General features: G+C 40.7%; 1 protein-coding gene across 1 annotated transcript in view; it reads right to left on the bottom strand.

Moving 5' to 3' along the window:
• Window positions 1-10253: 10253 nt before the first annotated feature.
• The window catches only part of FNDC7 (fibronectin type III domain containing 7), a 54526-nt gene continuing 44732 nt past the window's right edge, over window positions 10254-20047 (bottom strand). Inside the window, exons 11-14 of the mRNA XM_077278286.1 lie at window positions 19264-19524; window positions 19143-19172; window positions 17717-17771; window positions 10254-11571 (exon numbers count right to left, since the gene is read on the bottom strand). Of these exons, the coding sequence (XP_077134401.1) occupies window positions 17740-17771; window positions 19143-19172; window positions 19264-19524 (323 nt within the window). The 3' untranslated portion in view covers window positions 10254-11571; window positions 17717-17739. The remainder of the gene's footprint in view (window positions 11572-17716; window positions 17772-19142; window positions 19173-19263; window positions 19525-20047) is intronic.

The raw sequence follows: 20047 nt of genomic DNA, 5'->3' as shown, positions 1-20047 counted from the left end.
GTAGTAAAGATAACCAGCATACCAAAGTGCTAATGCATACAAAGTGCTAGTGCATTGGAAAGTGCTAATGCATATGAAGTGCTAGTGCATTGGAAAGTGCTAATGCATACGAAGTGCTAGTGCATTGGAAAGTGCTAATGCATAAAAGATCAAGAAAGTGCTGACCAATAAATACAAACCCCCCCATCTGACCCGCATCTGACCTTCATTTTTTTGCCACCCGGTGGTTGTTTCCATGATACAGTAACAAAAAAATGAAGAAAGTCAGAACTCACTTTTGTTTTGAAGATAATTCAGTCCTTTTTCCTTTTCATTTTGCGTTAGACAGATGTCATAAAGTGCAAAGTGCTAGCAGTATGGCGGCAGTTACAGTGATTTACAAAATAGAGACATGACAGACAACAAACGTTTTGCTCTTAGTTTGCGCTTCTACTGGTCCATGTTGCTACGTAATACTACCTCATTTCCTTTATACAAGAGTGGGAGAAGTGAACGAATTAGTGGGTACAGTTAGTGGGATTATACATCACATGTGTGCATAACAAAAACATGTCACAGATATACAGACAAATCTAATTTATAATTTAAGCCTAGAGGACCCTGTGCTTCGGTATTCAATATCCATTTAGCTTCTCTTAGAAGAAGCAGTGCATTACGATTACCACCTCGAGGTGGATATTCTACATGTTCGATTACAGCAAATTTTAACACATTGGGGTCTGCATTATGGCAATTATGAATATGTTTCATAAACCTTCTGTCAAAATTTTCTGGAATCGAACATGTAGAATATCCACCTCGAAGTGGTAATCGTAATAGACTGCTGGGGATAGAATCCCTTGAGTTGGAAATATCCACACTGTCAGAAAAAGAAATTAGAATATTTTGGACAGTTACATCTTTGCATTCTTATGTGGATTTTAATCGAGTTCCAAGAGGTCTTAGAGTGCTTAAGTTTAAAGATGATAAAGAATTCCAGACAAAATGGGAAAACGCACACCTTGAATGTTCACAGAAACTATATTGAAAATGGTGTTAGAAAAAGTGAAAAAAAATAAAAATAACTGGTGGTGTTAAATCATGAATTAAACAAAGCTAAAACTGAATTAACCGAGAGACTGACGGAACAACAGCTAACAATGTTTTTTAATAAACTGGACAAAAATTAGTACCCATGCAAGCAGAAATAAAACAAAGAAAAAAAGATAAATTACTAAAAGATAAAAAGGATTATGAAACAGATAGTGTTTTTCATTGGCAAAAAGTGAATAGAAACATTTATCATAAAAATAATTTTTCAAAACAAAAGCACCATGATAACCCGAATTATAAGAAGAAAAGATGCACTGACCATGATGGTTGGACGACTGATTTGGATTCGAGTGTTTATGAAGATAAAAATAACACTTTTAATGATAAAAAACAAGAAAATTCACCCCCTTTATGAAACAAATGAGAAGAGGTGGAATACGGTGGCAGCGGTATCACAAGCGTCAAAAGGAAGCATGTATCCTGGAGAAAATAAACGGTTCTAATAAAGAAGTCATCAATCTAAGTCAACATGTTCTGAACTTCGATCATTTAAATGTGTTAAAAAAGGACTTAACTATTGTCTACCAGAAGAATTAAATTTGACTGAATTTAAAATAGATTTATACAAAACGACAAGAAAAATCCTGTCATGAGTCATTTTGGATTCGTGGCAGCTCTGGCTATGCCATAATTTAAATATAGCCTTTTCTTTTCAGTCAAGCAGTAGTTAAATGTCAATTTCCTTGCTGGCAGCTGCTTTGATTGCTAGTTAGCTGATGTGGGTGGTAACCACTTGACGCATCAGCCGACTGTCGGTGATAGAGCAGTCTATGTTGACCAGGCCTGGAGTATGGAGCTCTCTAGTTGCAGTGGTGCTTCTGCTGTGTTCTTGGAGTTCGTAGTCCTGGTGCCTTTCCTCTGCTGTGCAGTGCTTTGCAGCAGAAACAGTTGTTACGTTTTTACTGTCTGTCTTGTTGTTGTCCCTCTCCCTGTGTGACAACAACAATCCCAGATCTCCATCTGCAGTTGTGAGGCAAGCATCCTTGATGGCCAGTGCACTAGCCAGGGAATAGTGAGGAGACAAACAGGGTTTAGGCACGAGACAGCGGTGGGGGGAAGGACCCGCTTAGGATGTTAGGGGTGTTTAGGGACAGGCACAGGTTGGAGTTCAGGAGGTGCCCCCATCCCTTGTTCCCCATGGTGAGGGCTTTCCTCCCCCCATTCCATCCCATTGTTTGGTGTACATTGTGTCGCCCTCTGGACTTAACCGTATTGGTTTGTGACAAATCCATTTACATAAAATTTTGCGAATAAAACATTAAACTTGGTAGACAATAGATTAGAAAATCTGAAAATTCATCCACAAGGTTTTTCCACCTTATTTTCAGGAGAATCAATGAATGAAGAAGATGTAAAACTATTACTGAGTCTGAATGAAGAGATAGCAGTAACTAACGAACTTAATGTGTTAATACCTACCACACCTTTATAGAAGATGTAAAATCAACCTTCATGTCCCCAGTCAGTCCAGGAAATGTGGTGGACTTATTTTATGATCGTGTAATAGTGGATATGCAATTTTTGTTAAACAGAAATATCACAAGGAATTTAACAGCAGAAGAACAGATAGCTCTGAAAGATATAAAAAGTTGGAAAGACGTAATTATAAGGAAAGCCGATAAAGGCAATAATATTGCACTGTTAACAACTGAATATTATGTGCAAGAGTCTCTTATACAATTGTCAGACATCAATAGAAATAAAAATTATTGACAGATCAGACCAACAATTATAACTCACACAGTAGTGTAGCTACCGGGGAGCAGAGGAAGCGGTCGTCCCGGGTCTGGTGCTCTGAGGGGGCCGAACTGGAGCTACGCTACTGTAACTGTATCGGGGTGCACATCGTGCTGATAGTTACATTCTGCAGCAGACCAGGGAGAATAGATCTCCCTGCTCTGCCACCTGGCCGCTATATGGCCCGTGACCTGGAGAGGGGGGCGGTGCCAGCAGAGGGCCCCCCCACCCGTCATCGCAAGTTCAACTGTATTGGCTACATGCCAATACAGATGACAGCATTGTTGAGAGGAGCGTTACTCTCCCATCATTCCCCGTCGGCGTCTGATGTCACCGACATCGACACTGACAGCGGGTACAATGACATCACTACTCTGCGCCTGCGGTCAAGAGATGAGTGGGAGCTCAGAGCAGCAGAGGAACCAGGAGGAAGAGGGGTGAGTATTTATTTATTTTGGGACTGCATTATACTATACAGGCTGCCTATGGGGGTGCATTATATTAAAGGGTGTATTATACTATAGAGTCTGCCTATGGGGGTGCATTATGTTAGGGGCTGCATTATACCATAGAGTCTGATTATGGGGGTGCATTTTATTAAGTGCTGCATTACACTGTAGAGGCCGCCTATGGGGGTGCATTGTATTAGGGGTTGGCATTATACTATAGAGGCTACCTATGGGGGTGAATTATACTATAGAGTCTGCCTATGGGGTGCATTATATTAGGGGTGCATTATACCATAGAATCTGATTATGGGGGTGCATTTTATTAAGTGCTGCATTACGCTATAGAGGTTGCCTATGGAGGTGCATTATATTAGGGTCTGCATTATACTATAGAGGCTGCCTGTGGGGGTGCATTATATTAGGGGCTGCATTATTCTATCGAGGCTGCCTATAGGGTGCATTATATTAAGGGGTGTATTATACTATAGAGTCTGCCTGTGGGGGGTGCATTATACTATAGAGTCTGCCTATGGTTGGTGCATAATATTAAGGGGTGTATTATACTATAGAGTCTGCCTATGGGTGGTGCATTATACTATAGAGTCTGCCTATGGTGGGTGCCTTATATTAAGGGGTGTATTATACTATAGAGTCTGCCTATGGGGGGTGCATTATACTATAGAGCCTGCCTATGGGGGTGCATTATAATAGGGGCTGCATTATACTATAGAGTCTGCCTATGGGGTGAATATTAGGGGCTGCATTATGCTATAGAAGCTGCCTATGGGGGGGTGCATTATATTAGGGGTTGCATTATACTATATAGTCTGCCTATGGGGTGCATTATATTAAGGGCTACATTATACTATAGAGGCTGCCTATGGGGGTACATTATATTAAGGGGTGTTTTATACTATAGAGTCTGCCTATGGGTGTGCATTATATTAAGGGCTGCATTATACTATAGAGTCTGCCTATGGGGGCTGCATTACACTATAGAGGCTGTCTATCGGGGTGCATTATATTAAGGGCTGCATTATACTATAGAGGCTGCCTATGGGAGGTGCTTTATATTAAGGGCTGCATTATACAGTCTGCCTATTTGTGGTGCATTATATTAGGGGTTGCATTACACTATAGAGTCTGCCTATGGTTGTGCATTATAATAATTTTTAGTAATAATCTTTATTTTTTATATAGCGCTAACATATTCCGCAGCGCTTTACAGTTTGCACACATTATTATCACTGTCCCTGTTGGGGCTCACAATCTACATTTCCTATCAGTATGTCTTTGGAATGTGGGAGGAAACCGGAGTACCCAGAGAAAACCCACGCAAACATGGAGAGAACATACAAACTCTTTGCAGATGTTGTCCTGGGGCTTGAACCCAGGACTCCAGCGCTGCAAGGCTGTTGTGCTATCCACTGCGCCACCGTGCTGCCCATTATACAATATGGTCTGCCTATGGGGAGTGCATTATAGTGTAGAGTCTGCCTATGGGGAGTGCATAATACTATAGAGTCTGCCTACGGGGAGTGCATTATACAATATAGAGTCTGCCTATGGGTGTGCATTATACTCTATTGAGGACTATCTGGTGTATTATGCTATTTGGAGGCTATCTAGGAAGCCATCACAAAGTGTGGAGATTACAGTGAGGGCCATCATACAGTGCTGGAGCCATTAAACTGTTTGGAGGATATTAAGGGGTCAGTATATACGTACACAGTGAGGGGGCATTATACTGCGTATAAGAGAGCATCATACTGTGTATAGGGGAGCTGTACAGGGGGGAGACTCTGGACATTATTAAATGTAAAGTGGACACTTAATGTTATAGGGGAACTCAGGTTACTGTGACTCTCAAAGGGGCACACGCAGGGCAATATTACTTATTAGGGGGCAAAGTGTGGGCACTGTTTTCTATGCCACTTGCACCTGGCATTACTATATTCTAGAGTGTTGCTTTAGAATTTAGAGGGCACATAGTGCCACACAATAGATGAAGTAATCGGGACACATACGGCAGCGACTCAGTATTGGGGTATCAGCAGGATAAGGAGTTTGTGCAGGTTGGGAATAGTATAATTAATGACAGTGCTGAAAATGAGAGAAGTGAAATGTGTCTTTGTTGTATTCTCTGCAGCCGAGTCATTGCTGGAAGAAGTTGTCATGTCGGTCTGGGCCAGATGGAAAAGACGTTAAAAATGAACAACTCCATCAGAAAGAACGTCAGCGGTAAGTCACCATCTATAACTGTGCAGTGATCTCTTATATGTTCTGTAGGGCTGGTATCTACCACTGACCATATGGCGGTAATATCAATGTTGGTCTTTATATAGAGATTATCTTCAGTAACAGCGCGGTCATCTGCTCAGGTTCTCCTCCACTATTAGGGTGCGTCACCCTGTTGTAATCAAGGTTACCTGGTTAGGGGCTCACTCAGAAGTCCCCCCCCCCCAAACCAAAACCCTAGCTACGCCTCTGGGTATCGGTGTACTTAGGAGAAACTGCACAACATTTTTTCCCTTTTGAAAATGCAAAATTTGGGGCTAGAGCAATATTTTTGAGGGAAAAAGTAACATTTTCATTTTTATTCCTAAAGTAGCTTTAATTCCGGTGAATCCCCTAAAGGGATAATAAACTTTTTGAATGTGGTTTTTGAGCACTTTGAGTGATGCAGTTTTTAAAATGGTGTCATTATTGGGTATTTTCTATCACATATAGCAGTCAAAGTCACTTCAAATGTGAAGTGGTCCCTATTAGGCTGTGTGCACACGTTGCTGATTTTTTGTGGTTTTTTTCTCGCGATAAAAACGCTATAAAACCGCAAAAAAACAGCATACAATATGCATCCCATCATTTAGAATGAATTCCACATGTTTTATGCACATCGCGGTAAAAAACGCAGCATGTTCATTCATTTTGCGTTTTTTTTTTGCAGATTTCCCACTATAAAATGCATTGGGAAATGTCCGGAAAAAAACGCATCAAAAACGCGGCAAAAAATGCATGCAGATTTCTTGCAGAAAATTTCAGGTTTTTCTCAGGAATTTTCTGCAAGAATTCCTGAACGTGTGCACATAGCCTAAAAATGGTTCTGTAAATTTCGATGGAAAAATGAGAAATTGCTGATAAACTTAACTCTTCCAACTTCCTAACAAAAAAAAAAAGTTTCAAGAATGATGCTGATGTGAAGTAGACATGTGGGGAAATGTTACATATTAACTATTTAGTGTGATATAATTATCTGGTTTAAGGGCATAAAAATAAAAAAATTTAAAATTGCTAATTTTCAATATTTTCATAAATATACACAAATCATATCAACCAAAATTTACTACTAGCATGAAGTAAAATGTGTCACAAAAAAACTGCCTCAGAATCATTTGCATATTAAAAGCGTTCCAGAGTTATAACCTCATAAAGTGACTGTGTTCAGCATTGAAAAAATTGGCCCAGTCATGAAGGTGGAAACAGGTGTGAAGGAGTTAAGCAAGGCAATATTTACAATTTCTAGATTATAATGACTATATTGATTATATTTTTTATTACCTGTGAGATCGTTAAGCTTGGTGTTTGTCCAAATGAGAGGTTAGAAGCATTAGTAGATTGGATGCCAGGAGTACGTTTGTTCCATTGTAATGGTAGTCAAAAATCAGGTGGCCCACAGGCATGACATGAGGCCTGAGGAGGGATGTCCAAAGTATTATTTGGTCAATCTCTAAGTAGTGACTGTCACGGTTCACACCGTGCTGCCAACACTATGTCACGGATCCCAGCAGTATCGTCCCCACTACTCACACCAATTTGTAACGAACCGGGGTTGTTTGATTGCCCCTGGTTCCTTCTGAAGGGGATTTATCTATATCTCACGTCCCAGTTCCGGTTTGGAACTTGCAGCTCTCTGGCACCCCCTTACCCTCAGGTCAGACTAGGTACTGCACCTAGGGTAATTAGTCGCCAGAAAGGCTGCCTGCTATGTACTGGCTATTGGGCTCACTGCAGCGAGGGCGATTAACTACTCCCACTCAGGCTGGAACAATAATTAACAACACCGCCGTTGCTATGCAATTTCCCAAACGCACCGAACAAAGTATGCTGCCACCAGCTCCGATTCAACCAAAGGCTAACGGGTCCGGAGCCAACCCAAATCAGTAGCGTAATTCACTTCAGAGGACGCACAGTCGTATAGAGCAGAAGAGACAAGCTAGCAATTAAATATTTTACTCCATTAAAATTTAGGCAGTGTTTACAAAGTATAAAATGATATTAGAAAGGAGATGATTTGTATATACATTACAGATTACAAAATAAAATAGGTTTAATGGAAGAAAACACAATTACAGGTTGTCATGGTATCATCTTGGTTGGCCTGTGGCTTAGGAGGATAAATACATCCAGATGCATGGAAACAGCTTGAAAAGCTGTTGCTAGCTGGCTTCCTGGACGAAGACTGAAGGCTGGGCTAAGAGTATAGTCACTTATACTTCTGTTATGATCCTTAGTGGTTGAGGATCACAAATTACTCCAACTAAGTAACGAACATAGGACAAGCTCTAGGGAGGTGGAAAACTGGACTGACCGCAAATCTGAACCTATCCAAACACACTAGAGGTAGCCGGTGAACGTGCCTAAAATCCTAGACGTCTCGAGCCAGCCTGAGGAACTAACTACCCCTAGAGAGAAAGAAAGACCTCTCTTGCCTCCAGAGAAATAATCCCCAAAGATATAGAAGCCCCCAACGAATAATAACGGTTAGGTAAGAGGAAGGCACATACACAGGGGTGAAAACAGATTCAGCAAATGAGGCCCACTAATACTAGATAGCAGAAAATAGGAAAGGGATCTATGCGGTCAGTAAAAAACCCTTACAAAATATCCACACTGAGATTTCAAGAACCCCCGCACCAACTAACGGTGTGGGGGGAGAAACTCAGTCCCCTAGAGCAACCAGCAAGCAAAGAAATCACATTTTAGCAAGCTGGACAAAAAAACATGATGAACGCTGATAATCAGAAAACGAACAAACAAGGACTTAGCTTGTGTTGGAGAGACTGGGAGCAAGGTAGTCACAAGGAATCTGAAGAGCACTGAATACATTGATAGCAGGCAAGGAACTGAGTATCCAGGTGAGCTAAATAGGAAACCAACCAAGGATAACGAACCAGCTGATGAGCCAACCTGCAGAAAGACAACACTACACAGTACCGCTTGTGACCACTAGAGGGAGCCCAAAAATAGAGTTCACAACATACTTCTCAGCTTGTGACATCACTAAAGGGCTGGTTAATGATATGCACTGATCTGAGAAATGTTTACATTTCTAGAGCCTGGAGACAAAGAAATTCCTGAGTGAGAAGGGAGGGACAACGGGTGGCTTTACCGGATTGGTCGTCTGCAGTTTAAAGCCACACCCTGCTCACACACTAGCTTCAAGTTACACAGTGTCTCTGCTCTAGGCTTTGCCTGTGGATGGAGGAATGCAGGGGGGAGAACAAGGGGGGGTCGCAACTGCATCGTGAGTGTTGGAAGCATGTCCTTCTTAAACTAAACTCACAATATAATATGGCATTTTTGGCATTGTCGTGACAGTGAGGAAGTGAATTGTTTGACTGCTCTACTGTCCAGGGCCTGGAATCGGAGCAGATAGTAGGCAGCCTGTGAACTAGTGTGTATGGAGGCTTGCTGTTGAGTAGAGCAGTTTATAGATTATGTCCCCAATTCATCATTGCGTTCACGCCAATTTTTTTTGTCATTTTTTGGGTATTTTTCACTTTTTTCTTGCTTGCACCCAATTCGTTATTCTATTAGCGCTTTTTAAATTTTAATTTTTCTATTTTTTTCTTGTCAATTTTTTTCGGTTACCATATATACTCGAGTATAAGCCGACCCAAGTGTAAGCCGAGGTACCTAGTTTTGCCATGGAAAACTGGTTAAGCTTATTGACTCGAGTATAAGCCGGGTATTCATTGTCCCCTCATCCCTGTCCTGCAATGCGTGGTTCCCCCTGTTGATGTCCTACTATGCGTGGCTCGGCCCTGTCGCTGTCCTGCTATGTGTGGCTCCCCCGGTCGCTGTCCTGTTAAATGAGGCTCCCCCTGTCCTGGTATGTGTGGCTCGCCCTGATGTATGCATTGCTCCCCCTGATCCCGCATGGTTCACCCCCCTGTTCCATCGTTGTATGCATGGCTCAATATCCCCCCCATCCTACTCACCCTCCTCGCACAGTCACTGCATCTCTGTTGTCCCAGCACGGCAGCTCTCCTGTGCTGAGCGGTCACGTGGTATCGCTCATTAAGGTAATGAATATGCACGCCACACCAATGGGAGTGGAGATATGGGCATATTCATTACCTTAATGAGCGGTACCACGTGACCGCTCAGCACAGGAAGAGCTGCTGGCACCCGGACAGAGATGCAGCGATGGCGCGAAGAGGGTGAGTATGATGTCTTCTGTTAGCAGCCGATGCTCCGACGCTCCCCCTCTGGCTTTCTGGACAATGAATCGTGTATAAGCTGAGGGGTCATTTTCAGCACAAAAAAATGTGCTGAAAATCTCGGCTTATACACAAGTATATACGGTATATTATTTCTGTTTTGCTTCAGTACAGTGAATCTTTTATCTATGCCGACCTTTATGGTGAGAGGATATCAGAATACAGATATAGCTAAAGCTTGTGTAATGTGGGAAATCACCCCAGGTGTTTCCTGTACTTTGAGCATAGTTAGAATTGTGCCATTGTTTAGAAGCATCATAGATCAAAAATTATTATTTGTGTGTCCTATATATGAAACGCCAAACTTCCCAGAAATGTCCCTTGCTTTAGAAAACAAATATAAATGGAGCAGTAAAACAAAAGCACCTGAAACAAGATATTCCACATCTCCTCCCCTACTAGTTTGTATACTATCTGGTATTTGCTTAAAAATCCCCAATATTCAATACAAGGACAAAGGCAACACAAATGTGACATCTTGCAACTAGGTTTATTTTTACAAACTACAAAACATTTCTAAAAATTTCCAATATAGCTCTGAACCATCTTGACGAGACTTTATTTGATTCTTCATGGCTTGCTAAGTGATGAATTATTTGTAAATGTGCATTAACAGCATATAAAACATAGCGTTCCGGTAATAAAACAGAGTGCGGTCAAGGTCAAACGACACACAGGTGCTTCTCACAAAATTAGAATATCATCAAAAAGTTGATTTATTTCAGTTCTTCAATACAGAAAGTGAAAGTCATATATTATATAGAGTCATTGGGTCTTATTGGGTAGACGTCTATCAACATGGCACATCTAGAATTGGCAATCTTTGCCCACTTTTTCTTGAAATAGCACTCCAAATCTGTCAGATTGTGAGGGCATTGCGTGTGTATAGCTGTATTCAGGTCAATCCACAGAGTTTTAAGTAGATCCAGGTCTGGGCTCAGGCTCATTAAAATAAAATGCTGATGTCTTTGTTATTGTCACTCTGGACACAAAGCCCAACACTAAACTCCTACTTGTTCTGTCCAGATCAGTTTTCAGTAAACTCACTATCAGTACAGGTAAGATGACTGTGAAAGGTAACAATTATATAGATAACACAGGATCCACCATTCTGGATAAGTGATGGTCACATCTCACCTCCCTACACCCTGCACAATGACCTCTGCGCAGCACATGTCCAGAAAGATCACTTATATAAGTCATTATGTCAGAACCTGTCTATTGAGGACTATGGTCCAGCCGACTGTTTTAAAGCAGGTTGAACAGCATCTAAGGTAAGATGGCAGCCCCAATATCCATAAAAAAAATATCTATAAAAAAAATAAAATAAAAATATATTCAATTCAAAAATTAAAAAAAACATAAGATTAGAAAAAAATATGTAGAATTATCTGACTCTAATTATTAAAATATTATGGGTAAGACATTCCCTTAAAGTCCTTCTGTTTGATGGATGAGGATCCAGATGCAGATTTTGCATGGCATTTGTGATGGCTCGGATTAGGAATATACAAGTAGATTAAGACTCTTCTGTGACAGAAACTTTATTGATCTGTGTGATCCATGCTATCCAATATTTATAGTGGTCAATACCTTGTACTCAATCTGAAACCATCTACAACTACATAACCGTTATCAAGGCCAATATAATTTTGCACCAAACGGATTTTGAACATGTTGTTGCTGTATCATCTCTGCACATTTATCCATATTGTTGTGTATATGTACAGTATTTGTTTTGCCATGTCCAGCTTTGTTCATAAGTTCTATAATGGAAATAACATGATGATCTGGAGAAAGAAAAGAATGTCAGTAACTTGATCACATTGATAGTGTTTATATAATAAAAGCATCAAGAAGAATGCACTGTCCTCCCATCATTTTATGCTGCGCTACAGCTTTTCCATATTATTCCACTATTATCTGCTTTGGTACTAATTTGGTCCCTGTGAAGAAACCAGAGTGTATCTTAATTACCCAGACAACTATGCTTTTGTAAACCAATACGAACTGACTTTTCATCTGTATATTGGCTTGTGGATTTAAGTGTTTGTCTGGTGGTTCAAGAAAACAGACTTGCAAACTGATATACTATTTAACATACTGTGTATATCTGTAATAGTGACTTGTACATAATGTGTGTTTATCTTTGTTTATTGATGTGTGCTGATATGCTAATTGTGCATTGAATTCTGGAACCAGCTTGGTGACTTCTAAAGCAGAGAGGGAAAGACTGTGCAAATAGATTGTATGGTCAAGTAGTGCTACTTGATCTCATCACCACTGTTTACCTTATCTTGATGTTGGACTGAAGGACACTGGGTAATTCTAAAACTTGCTTACATGTCTTGGGTATAAAAAGACTCAGAGATCACATCATTAGTGCTGAAGTAACACAGAACTACCAACCGGACTCTCTTGAGGATTTCAACTGAGGGTACATCGGACCCGGCTGCAAGAACACAGAACTACTCTCGGATATCTCACTACGCTTGTCGTCACCTCCTCTCTGCGTGCATACCACAGAAGGAAGCGACCCTGGGAGCCCTGACATAACATCTGATAATGATCTTGGTGAGTCAGCGGAAGGGTGAGGCCCTGTAATATGCACCATCTTGGTGTAATTGCTGAGATTGTTCAGTTTGCTATTGTGTGTTGTGGTTCAATAAAGTATTGCCACACTGTTTTACCTCAACCCTGTGTTGTCTGTGTAGTGTATTGCCCATCGGGAGACAGAGTGGGCGTTCAGTGGTATGAGCCCTGGTCCATGCAGTGTTGCTAGAGACAACCGGGCCAGCGGACGAGAGCACCCACTGACCCTGTTTCTCCACAGTACTATTGTCAATGTTAATTGTAAAAGTGACACAACCAATCTAGGCACAATATTAAACATGAGAGATGGTGTTAATATGTCGCAGGGCCAAGTCCAGCAGCCACATAATTGATCTGTTGCCTCCAGATGGGATCCAGGTGAACCGCTTATGCCTGATGGCCTGGCCTGGCATTATGTGATCGTTATGGCATAAGGCACATGCAAAATCACACCTGGCTGGTTAATTAAAAGAATCACTGATGCTGTCAGGTAAGGAGCGCTTTGCTTTTCTTCCAATGGTCACAGAATACTGATGTGGCCGCTGGACTGGGTTCTGCTAATCAATTGGCACCATCTCTGTTAAAGGGAATCTGTCAGCTGCTTTTGATGTGCTGCATGGTGTTGTTTACTTACACTGAATGATTATCACCTTGTGATTATCACTGACTACAGCAGTGTGTGCCTCTTGGTCCAACTCCACCCCCTCTGTGATAAGCAGCTCACTGTCTATAGCCATTGTATATACAGACCTTGGTGAGGGCGGGGGCAGCTTTCTCCGCTCTGCTGCATTGCTAAATCTAATCTCTGATTGTGTCAGAACAGCTGCACCCAGTAATCTAAGTAATACATTGCTGGAATCAGCTTCTCTTTGACTACAACAGGCGCCTCACAGAAGAGGTAGCAAACACTTGCTGATAGATTGCCTTTAAACACTACTGGCTGAAGCAGTTCTGTAGATACAATAATTTATGTATGTAATAGATAAGTATCAGTATGTTTAGGTAAGTACATGAAGAGTCAAGCCCGTCACTGTAGAATGGAGCCAGCATTAAGAATAAGAACAAACCTGGGCAGATATCAGGGCTCACTGGTCATTGGCAGCTGAATACTATGACCAATTCATCAAAGTGTTTATGCTAGAATTAAGGCATAAAACACCCTGAAAATGTTTGCAAAAAACGTATCAACCAAATACCCTGTTTTTTTTTCCATCTTTTTACTAGTACTTGCTGTTCACTGTGATTTTTTTGCAACAGAGTGTTTTTGGTTTTCCTCTGCTTTTTTGTGTTTTCAAGTCTCTTGGTGGTGTGAACATGTCTCTACAGGCTTGTTCACTGTTAGGACTGCTCTGATACGGGTATACCTTGATGTTTGGTAGAGCGACTTAATATACATTTTTTGCAAAAAAAAGTATCAACCAAATACCCTGTTTTTTCCATCTTTTTACTAGCACTTGCTGTTCACTGTGATTTTTTTGAGTGTTTTTGGTTTTACTGTGCTTTTCTGTGTTTTCTGGTTACAGCAGCTGCAGCCCTCTGATAACATCCCATTTGAGAATCCCCAATGCCCGCTGGGGTACTCAAGCAAAACGTCATCAAAAGTAAAAAAAAAACAGACAGGCAGTAGGGGGTAGAGAGGGAACGGTAGGTAATTTCTAACTGAGGTACTTCAGAAAATTGGTTAGATTAATCAGATTTTCAGAAATGACCGTACAGATAAGCGAGGGGGAGGGGTGTGTCTGTATGTAAAATCCACCTTAAAACCCATCCTGTGTGATAATATAGGTGAATCTAATGAAAATGTAGAGTCCCTGTGGGTGGAGATAAGGGGAGGGGGAAAAAATAATAAATTACTGATAGGGGTTTGTTATAAATCTCCAAAAATAATGGAAGCAATGGAGAATATCCTCGTAAAGCAAATAGATGAAGCTGCGACTCAAGGAGAAGTCATTATTATGGGGGACTTCAATTACCCTGAAATAGATTGGGGATCAGAAACCTGCAGTTCCAGCAAAGGTAATCGGTTTTTGACAACTATGAGAGACAATTACCTTTCACAACTGGTTCAGGACCCAACAAGGAGGGGGGCACTGCTAGACCTAATATTAACCAACAGGCCAGACCGCATATCAAATATAAGGGTTGGGGGTCACTTGGGGAATAGTGATCACAAAATAATAAGTTTTCAGGTCTCCTTTAATAAGATGTGTAGTAGAGGGGTGACAAGGACTCTAAACTTCAGGAGGGCAAATTTCCAACGGATGAGAGAGGATCTTGGTGCAATTAACTGGGACTATATCCTGAGACATAAAAATACACAAAGAAAATGGGAGACGTTTATTAGCATCCTGGATAGGACCTGTGCACAGTATATACCGTATGGGAATAAACATACTAGAAATAGGAGGAAACCAATATGGCTAAATAGAGCTGTAAGGGGCGCAATAAGGGACAAAAAGAAAGCATTTAGAGAATTAAAGGAAGTAGGTAGTGATGAGGCATTAAATAAATATAGAAAATTAAATAAATTCTGTAAAAAGCAAATCAAGGTAGCAAAGATTGAGACAGAGAGACTCATTGCCAGAGAGAGCAAAAATAACCCCAAAATATTCTTTAACTACATAAATAGTAAGAAACTAAAAAATGATAGTGTTGGCCCCCTTAAAAATAGTCTGGGTGAAATGGTGGATGAGGATGAGGAAAAAGCCAATATGCTAAATGACTTTTTTTCATCAGTATTTACAAAAGAAAATCCCATGGCAGCCAATATGACTAGTGATAAAAATTCCCAATTAAATGTTACCTGCTTAACCCAGCAGGAAGTACGGCGGCGTCTAAAAATCACTAAAATTGACAAATCTCCGGGCCCGGATGGGATACACCCCCGAGTACTGCAGGAACTAAGTACAGTCATTGATAGACCATTATTTTTAATCTTTAAAGAGTCCATAATAACAGGGTCTGTACCACAGGACTGGCGTATAGCAAATGTGGTGCCAATATTCAAAAAGGGGACAAAAACTGAACTCGGAAATTATAGGCCAGTAAGCTTAACCTCTACTGTGGGTAAAATCCTGGAGGGCATTCTAAGGGATGCTATACTGGAGTATCTGAAGAGGAATAACCTCATGACCCAGTATCAGCACGGGTTTACTAGGGACCGTTCATGTCAGACTAATTTGATCAGCTTCTATGAAGAGGTAAGTGTTGTGAATTTGGTTTTTGGGCTCCCCCGGTGGTCACTGGTGGTACTGGACTTGTGTGCTTCACTTTCTCTGTTCACCTGTTTCCATCAGGATATGGGAGTATCCTATTTAGCCTTGCTGCTCAGTTATTCTAGTGCCGGCCATCAATGTAACCAGAGCCTTTCTGTTGCATGTTCCTGCTTCTAGACTACTATCAGCTAAGTTGGACTCTTAGTCCTAAGTTTATTTTGCATTTTTGTTCCAGTTCACAGTTATGTTATTTTTCTGTAGCTGGAAGCTCTTGTGGGCCGAAATTGCCACTCCGGTGTCATGAGTTGACACATGAGTCTTAAAGTAATTTCGGGATGGTACTTTAATAGGGTTTTCAGCTGACCGTGAAGTTCCCTATTGTATCTTCTTGCTATCTAGTAAGCGGACCTCGCTTTGCTGAACCTACCTTCATACTGCGTATGTCTTTTCCTCTGAACTCACCGTCAATATATGTGGGGGGCTTCTGTCTCCTTTTTGGGGGAATTTCCCTAGAGGTAAGCCAGGTCTGTCTTTTCCTCTATTAGGGTTAGTTAGTCCTCCGGCTGGCGCTAGGCGTCTAGGGATAAAACGTAGGTACGCCACCCGGCCACTGTTAGTTGTGTGGTAGGTTTAGCTCACGGTCAGCTCGAGATTCCATCACCCAAGAGCTGTTCTGTTATTTATGTTCTCTGACGTTCCCTTGCCATTGGGAACCATGACAGGTAAGCTCCGGACTGGACCAAGGGAGCCCAGTGGATGTAGTGTATATGGACTTTTCAAAAGCTTTTGATACGGTGCCACACAAAAGGTTGATACATAAAATGAGAATAATGGGGATAGGGGAAAATATGTGCAAGTGGGTTGAGAACTGGCTCAGGGATAGGAAACAAAGGGTGGTTATTAATGGAGCACACTCGGACTGGGTCGCGGTTAGTAATGGGGTACCACAGGGGTCAGTATTGGGCCCTCTTTTTAACATATTTATTAATGACCTTGTAGGGGGCATTCAGAGTACAATTTCAGTATTTGCAGATGACACTAAACTCTGCAGGGTAATCAATACAGAGGAGGACAATTTTATATTACAGGATGATTTATGTAAACTAGAAGCTTGGGCTGATAAATGGCAAATGAGCTTTAATGGGGATAAATGTAAGGTCATGCACTTGGGTAGAAGTAATAAGATGTATAACTATGTGCTTAATTCTAAAACTCTGGGTAAAACTGTCAATGAAAAGGACCTGGGTGTATGGGTGGATGACAAACTCATATTCAGTGGCCAGTGTCAGGCAGCTGCTACAAAGGCAAATAAAATAATGGGATGCATTAAAAGAGGCATAGATGCTCATGAGGAGAACATAATTTTACCTCTATACAAGTCACTAGTGCGACCACACTTAGAATACTGTGCACAGTTCTGGTCTCCGGTGTATAAGAAAGACATAGCTGAACTGGAGCGGGTGCAGAGAAGAGCAACCAAGGTTATTAGAGGACTGGGGGGTCTGCAATACCAAGATAGGTTATTACACTTGGGGCTATTTAGTTTGGAAAAACGAAGACTAAGGGGTGATCTTATGTTAATGTATAAATATATGAGGGGACAGTACAAAGACCTTTCTGATGATCTTTTTAATCATAGACCGGTGACAGGGACAAGGGGGCATACTCTACGTCTGGAGGAAAAAAGGTTTAAGCATAATAACAGACGCGGATTCTTTACTGTAAGAGCAGTGAGACTATGGAACTCTCTGCCGTATGATGTTGTAATGAGTGACTCATTGCTTCAATTCAAGAGGGGACTGGATGCCTTTCTGGAAAAGTATAATGTTACAGGGTATATACACTAGATTCCTTGATAAGGCGTTGATCCAGGGAACTAGTCTGATTGCCATATGTGGAGTCGGGAAGGAATTTTTTTCCCCATGATGGAGCTTACTCTTACCACATGGTTTTTTTTGCCTTCATCTGGATCAACATGTTAGGGCATGTTAGGTTAGGCTATGGGTTGAACTAGATGGACTTAAAGTCTTCCTTCAACCTTAATAACTATGTGTAACTATGTAATAAATTCAGAAAAATTGTAATGACTAGTATGAAATATAATCTAGCCTGCTTGTGATTTACTTACCTAGATGGAGAATGTTCATTATTTTATGTGATGCTTCTCTTTCCTCTATAGATCACTGATAAAAATCATGAACAATATAATTATTAAGCAATAATGATGAAATTATATATACACAATACTAACACAGGAGATATTGGCCTGCAGAGGCCAATTCTTATTTTTGCTGTTTTGTCTTCTCCACCCCTCCTTCCAAGAGTCATAACTTTTATAGTTTTACATTGCTGAAGCATATAAGGTTTTTTTTTGCGACATGAGTTGTACTTTTGAAAGACAGAAATCATTTTTAACATACAATGTACAGAAAAAAAAATTGAGACAAAATACTGAAAAAAAACTGCAATTTCGCCTCCATGATTCTCCAGGTCAGTACGATTACAGCTATACCATACATGCATCATTTTTTTTATTACTATCTAAGTGGTTAAACAAATTTAAAACTTTATAAGAAAAATAAAATTTGGTTTGTGTCAGCATTATATGAGATCCATACTTTTTCATTTTTCCGTGAATAGAGCTGTTAGAAGGGTTATATTTTGGAGTGGTGAGGTGTGATTTTTATGGGTACCATTTGGGGTTAAAACCATTTTCAAGTGCATGTTTGGGGGGAAGTTTGGTGACAATTCTGGAGTTTCAATATTTTGTTCTTTATGATGTTTATCGTATCGGATAAATAATTCTCTACACTGATTGGACTTTTTGTGGACATGGCGATACAAAATATGTTTATTTCTCTTCATTTCTCCATTTTAGCTGAAAAAGAAGTGTGATTAGAATTTGAATCGAGGTTTTTTTTCCTTTTTTAAAAAAAAAAAAAAAATTGGAACATTACACTTTATTTTTTAGTCCCATTAGAGGACTTGAATCTGTGTCTGGGCTTCTCAAGAGCATCAACATGGTGGCCATACGGTGCTTCAGCGTGTCCATTTGCACCCAGCGATCAAGGGGGGCGGTAGGTACCTGAACAGGGATCCCAAGACATAAAGACCATTGTCAGAGACTGACTGTGGCATCTAAGTGGTTCAATAGTGATCAACACTATCTTGGATCACTGCTGTTAGAGGCAGGCGCTTGCTGTATAACACAGCCAGCTCCTGCCTTGTGCGGAGAAGGCTCAGCAATTGAGCCTGCTCAATACACCCACATCTCTCATGTCGGAAAGGGATTAAATAAAGCAAGGCAGCCGGCAGGCCTACTACAGCATGTTTAAATGGGCAGATTTTTGACATACTAATTTCTGTGATGGTTCCTGACATCTGAATAGGGGCTGTAAAATGATCGACATGCAGTACCAAACACTCCATTCAGATGTATGGAACCGATTTTCAGCTGTGGAAACTTAAGCAGAATACGACTGCTCAGCTGATTATCTATTTCCATTTCTTTCATACCGAACAGTCTGAAAAAAAGATATAAAAATGCGTCTTACCCATTCCAAGAGAGCTGCCCGAGCATGTAACTGGAATATAATAAGGGAAACATTAATAAAGGCTATAAAGGTTCTACCTAAATGTGTATAAATATGCTTAGTATGCATCTCGGCATATTACCAGAATAGATTTTTTGGGGACAGAATAAAATGTGGCTGTCTTCGTCACTAATAGGGGAAACCACCAGGGTGTAAACATCTCCACATGGTATTTCGGTGACGTCACAGTAACTGAAGCTGCTGTTCGGACTACAGGTAAAATTTCCTTTTGTCCCATAGATGTTGACTGTGTAGTTATCCGGAGCGGCTGATGCTCGCCAAGTGACTCGGATGCCGGTGTTAGAGAGTCTGTACAGCTTCACTCCTGATGGGCAGCAGGCGCCTGTGGAATACAGAGAAACCGGTGTGCGGCTCGCCACAATCTCTTACAGTAATATCTGTCTTATCAAATGCTAAAGATCAATGGAACGGAAAAAAAACAGCAATTCTGTTATTGGATTCTCAGATTTCATTTTTACTGCTTTTACTGTGCATTGACATATTAACTTTATTCTAAGCAAATCTACCCCTAAAACTACATTTACACTTTCCTACTGTTTTAAAATTAAAACCATAGGCATATGCTGAGACCAATAATATTCTCATATTTTCATGAAGGAGCCTCGTGAGGCCTTGGTTTTTGCAGGATGACATGTTGTCTTTATTGAACAATATGTCGTTTTCGCCACTTTTTTTTTCTGGAAACCAAGATGACCAGAAAGCAGCAATTCCGGCATTTTTATTTTTATTTATTTTCGCATGTGGGATAAATAATATTGATCGTATGAATGTTGTGTCATATTTTAATTGTGACAAACAGCAATACCAAATGTGTTTTTTAATTGTTTATGTAACAAACAGGAAAC

The sequence above is a fragment of the Ranitomeya variabilis genome, chromosome 8, assembly GCF_051348905.1.
Source record: "Ranitomeya variabilis isolate aRanVar5 chromosome 8, aRanVar5.hap1, whole genome shotgun sequence".
NCBI classification, from domain to species: domain Eukaryota; kingdom Metazoa; phylum Chordata; class Amphibia; order Anura; family Dendrobatidae; genus Ranitomeya; species Ranitomeya variabilis.
The sequence above is the reverse complement of the archived record's forward strand: the minus strand, read 5'-3'. Positions and strand labels throughout refer to the sequence as shown.